The sequence below is a fragment of the Helicoverpa zea genome, chromosome 20 (genome assembly GCF_022581195.2).
Source record: "Helicoverpa zea isolate HzStark_Cry1AcR chromosome 20, ilHelZeax1.1, whole genome shotgun sequence".
NCBI lineage: Eukaryota > Metazoa > Arthropoda > Insecta > Lepidoptera > Noctuidae > Helicoverpa > Helicoverpa zea.
In genome coordinates this window covers 11,425,913-11,430,987 of record NC_061471.1, presented here as the reverse complement: position 1 = coordinate 11,430,987, position 5,075 = coordinate 11,425,913, and the positions used below count along the sequence as shown (strand labels likewise).

The following is a 5,075-nucleotide window of genomic DNA, read 5'->3' as shown; positions in this document are numbered from 1 at the left end:
CCGCGCACGCCCTCGCCAGACTCGCATTCCCGCCGGCTATGAGGCTGCACGGAACACAGGCTAAACATTTAAATTATGTTTCCTTTGTAATTTTAAACATCTTAAAAAGGAATTCTTATGTTGTCAGGTTGCGGCGCCGCGCCAGCCCGGCTCAGCCCCGGCGACTCGAAGGAATTCGATGGAGTTGTCTCACCGCGGTGTTCCTAGATAAATAAATATTTAGGTAAGGATGCGGTAGCTAGCGGTAGATGTGTCGGTTCGTTTGAATGTTACTTATTGAATTTAGCTGAAAGCTGATAGCCGTAGGGTAAGTAAATGGTTGGAACTTTTTTGATTTCCGTGGATACAGTATAGGTACCTGCTCAGGTACAAAACATAAGCAGCAATTTTAAATAGATTTACTGATCTTCGATATGACAGGCTGTTAGACGAGCAGGCGCGGCATATCATGGAGTGACTCTGACATATCATAATTCACTATCGCTTACTGTTCCCAGTTAATCAGTTATCGAAGGCTTCACAGATAGAATGTGTTAGTGAAGTGGCGAGCTCGCCGCGCGGGGACAGGGAGGGGGTGGGGATAGGGTTGCACACTCATAGATAACTTACCGTGACGCGATGTTATCGTAACAACTGATATAGATACTGTGTTTGATATTATTGACAGCTACAGTAACAATACGCTATTGAACTTCGATTAAACTATCTCAGGAAATATCATATCTCAGGAATAGGAAACTATCTCTAGATAAAAAAGCTAGACTTTAAATAATAAATGAAGGTCAAACCAACAATGCCAACCATAAAAGCCGATCAACGTGCTCAAAAACATAATATTATTTAAAATCACAATGTGTTTATTGTGTTCGTTCACGCTTTTCAACAAAGCTATTTTGTTTTACCAAATCAAGTAATTTTGAGAAGTGATAATTTAAATACTTGGAAGTGTCTAAACTGTGTACAGTCGTGACGAAAGTATTACCGCCAGTAATGCACCGTGCGTGCACGATCTCGTCAGCGGCGGAGTGGCGGTCACCGGCGAGTGCTGCCGAGGCTGGTCGGAGCAGCGCTGTGCACGACTGTACCTCACTCGTACAACCCTAGTGCTGTTTACACAGATCCTAACAATAAGACCACCCAAGATCAATGCATGCCCATCTAACAAAAACGAGCCATAACAGCTATTCCACGTTTCACCCTCTAAGTAAACGCTGAATGACTTATTTTTTAATAATTACGCATTGGCAAGGCCAAGAACAACCGACTTTGCTAACATTTTAGCGTGGTGGAACTACACAGAGACTGAAAATATTTATTTCCTAATTTGTTGGGTACTTACTACGTACTTATGTCAAGATTTATTCGATGTGGACAAAAGTTAATTTGAATTTGTCGAAATACAATATCATTGTACCTACCTTACCTAATTTTATGTTTTTTTTTTTCTGTTTTGATGTTTGAATAATAATTACATTGTTTGCGCTACTCATATTCAGTGGCAGAAGCATGAAAATAAGGAATTTATTAAATCTGCTGATTGGGTGATCAAAAGATACAAATCGTGCAGTATACATATAAATAGAAATAAAAACGAAGAATTGTATAACGGATAACTGCCATAAGTGGCCCCACAATACAATCAAATCAATATGATAGGCCAACAAATGACGTGAAATGAGGGAAACATCCAATTTGCCTCGTTTGCTGAACCATTGTGGCTGAAATTGGGCTATTAGTTGAAGAGTATAAAACATGCGTGGCTGGGAGACGGCTCACGTGTCACCATGGTGTCTGCTGTGGCGGTGTGCTGCCTGCTCGTCGCGCTGGTGACGCGCGCGACCACCAGCCCCGTGGTAAGCACACGCTGCAACTACCCCAAACGATCCATGTCAGATCGGATATTTTCAAAGGAGACTACAAATTGTCTGTGAAGAGGCCGGTGTGTCGTGATGAATGATCAATATATGTTTGTCTAAAGTTTCGAGTGCGTTTCGGTTTGGCCTACTTAATTGATTTCAGTGACCGTTAGTTCATTTGTCTTATCCCAATATAGAGATCCTGTGATTAATTTGAACACAAGATTGACTAGCACGACTTGACGTTTCGTCCGCAGCCCCTGCAGCCTCTACAAGCGGACTCGCACCCGCTGGGCCTGGTGTCGGAGCTGAGCTCGCGGCTGGGCGCTCACCCGGCGCGGCTGCAGGACGCTCGCCTGCCGCTGCCCTCACCACAGGACCTGGACGCCATCCGCAAGGTGGCGCAGATCCTCGTCATGCTTGGACAACAGGTACTCGGTTAGGGTACGTCCTGTCTTCTCACCATTATCCCACACACGTACGTGACAACTAAGCAGATGACACTGTTTTACTTTCCTTGTTGGCTTCAAATCTCAACTTTGTGGATGTCTGTCAGAGTCATCAGACATAGACAGACAGGATACTTGTTTGACTTTGTGTGACGTCTACATAATTTACAATAAGTCATTTCTGGTAATTTCGAAAAGAAAGGCGAGGTGTATTGAAATGTTTCCAGATTTTGCCAATGACAATAACTCGTAAATAAATAAATCTGACAGACGTGACAAATAAGGATTACAGGCGTGTCGGGTCACGGTTTAAATCCCTCCAGTGACAGACAGATGTGTATTGCAGGATTTGTACATTTCGCCAATAAATGCCAGGTATCGGGTTCCCAATGAAAGGGTTCGGCTCAAATTCAATCCTCTCGTTATTCATCAATTCGTTGACAACAATGCCTAATTCCGTCTTAAAATTGTGTGTTGTTGTTACGTAGCTAAACCTATACTATACTTTGTACATTTCAGATTTCAAAAGATGCAACTCCGAAACTTTCATTTGCGATGAATTGTACATGACTGATAAATATTTTTCAAAACGATGTAATGATTTCAGTTCTTCTGTGAATTTTGCGGATTGTATTCCTTCCTAACAGTAGAATGTGCTTGACTAGGTGATCCCGGCGATCATAGGCGAGCCCCCGCTGCCCCCCGCGCCGTGCGAGCCGGCGGGCGGCGGGGGGGAGGTGCCCAACGACCCCGTCAGCGTCAACGACAGGCAGGCTTAGGGGATCTACTCTACTACCTAGATCCTACGTGTCGTTTCCAACACTGTACTGCAAATTCTAATTCATTCATAACATATTATTACTGTGTACAATCTCAAGAATCCATCGACATCGTACATTTTTATTACCGCTATCTACAATTCCATCTTTATAGCAAGTAATTGTGACAGAAATAATCGCAGACATTATGCTTCAACAAGGTTCATTTCATTAATTATGAATTCCTAATCATAACGTGTTTCCATTTTAATTAAGAAGTGTTGTGTATAATCTCGGCAGATTAGTTTTATTTATATTTGTGTAATATTCGGGGTTTTGTATAACATTGTAAATAAGCTGCTTCCGTACGTGTATGATTTTAGTCAAGGTTAATAAATATTTGCAAAGCATTGGATTTATTGTAATGTATGCAAGTGTAGTGGAGTACATACTGTCTGCACATGTGTATGTGAGAGCTGATATAGATGTGAGAGTAGTGTCGGTGTGGGGTGCAGTATCTGCGTGATGTACGGCTCCGTCATCGATATCATGCAGATATCTTGTTTTTACTTGTCTATATTAAGTGCCCATATTAGTTAGCTTCTTGTCAAATCAGAAAATTCTCCACAAACAACTTAAAATGAAATCCTCTTATAAACATGTGATTTATAAGCAACTTAAAGTTTTGCTGACCCTGTCCGGAGCATAAAGACCTTAGATATTGTTCAGAATACGCCATGAGACAACTATTCGTACGATGATACTGTCTTATAAACCGTTCATAAAGCAAGCTTTTCATGGTAGGATACTCGGTACTGGGATTAGTATTCGAAGCTGTTTTGCTCGTGAGCGTAAATAAATAGATTATGTCGGGCGCACACTGAGCGTCCGTACGGAACTCGGTCGTGCCCAGTAATGGCAGACACGGCAGACGTGGACCGGCGTAATTGAGTGTAAGGTCCCACCGAGAGAGATTGCTGACACCCACATACACTTCTAACTAACAGACACGAATCAAAGCGTCCCATCGAAGCCGATAAGTACGTACCTAAAGTATTTGTACGATATTGACATTCAGCACGACTTTCCAAGGCCACATTTCGTCGGCTCAGCATTTTATAGCCTTTATTATTAATGATAACTTTAAGCTACGTAATATTTTACGATAACATTTAGTAGTAATATAAAAGAGGCTTGGAATTTTAACACGTTGTTGTTTTCATTTTGATTAATTTGATTATATGGGAATGTTTTTAAAACAGGTAATACAATACAAGTGAAAAGCGTTGGTTATGGTTATAGCTTTAGTAATTTTTGTAACACACAATTTTTATAAAAGCGTCTTCTCAATGTTTCTAGGCATAGGTACCTAAAGGTAGGTATTTCTGGGAAGGAGAGGTAGAATATACATAGGTATGTATTGGTAAACAGACATCTTAATAATGTCCGGAGCGAACTTTGAGGGCGTCGAGACAAGTCGATCTAGTTAAATAATGTAGGGTTGAAGGCATCGCAAACTTTTTGCCAGCTGGGGAGGATGTGTGCGCTGTAGATTAAAGACATGCAGTGAATATCTTCAAACGATTTTAAAGTGTAGATAAATATTACAACACGAGCCAGTCAACTGCATAAGAAATAACCAAATATTGACAGCAGTTTTTGACAAATAATTATAAATTCATGTCAAACAATAACAATGTCAACGATGAGCCGCTGTCCAGCGCCGCCCGGTGCTCGCTCCTAGACACGGAACGCGCATGCTGAGCCCCCCCCCCACCCCGGTGCCCGGCGCCAGGGGCGGGCGGAACCAGCTGATGTCTGTTGTTATATAACAGCTGGAGGTCGGCTCACTTCTCCCTCAAGGTTTTAATTAAGTAATATGTAAATGATTGTTGGTTTCCGAGTACATAATGCATCAAGTGGTTCACACTAACAAGAATTTTGAATAATGATTCTGCGACCTTATCGTCTAATCACTCGGGGAGATGCGGCTTGAGATTACCAAATTGGTA

The 5,075-nt window shown here is 41.8% G+C and overlaps 1 protein-coding gene across 1 annotated transcript; it reads left to right on the top strand.

Annotated features, from left to right (window-relative positions):
- The first annotated feature begins 626 nt into the window (after positions 1 to 626).
- LOC124640163 lies at positions 627 to 3,473 on the top strand. The gene is made up of 3 exons (XM_047177832.1): positions 627 to 1,853; positions 2,114 to 2,287; positions 2,971 to 3,473. The coding sequence occupies exons 1-3, from the start codon at positions 1,785 to 1,787 to the stop codon at positions 3,082 to 3,084; spliced, it is 357 nt and encodes a 118-aa protein (XP_047033788.1). The 5' UTR covers positions 627 to 1,784; the 3' UTR covers positions 3,085 to 3,473.
- Positions 3,474 to 5,075: the final 1,602 nt, after the last annotated feature.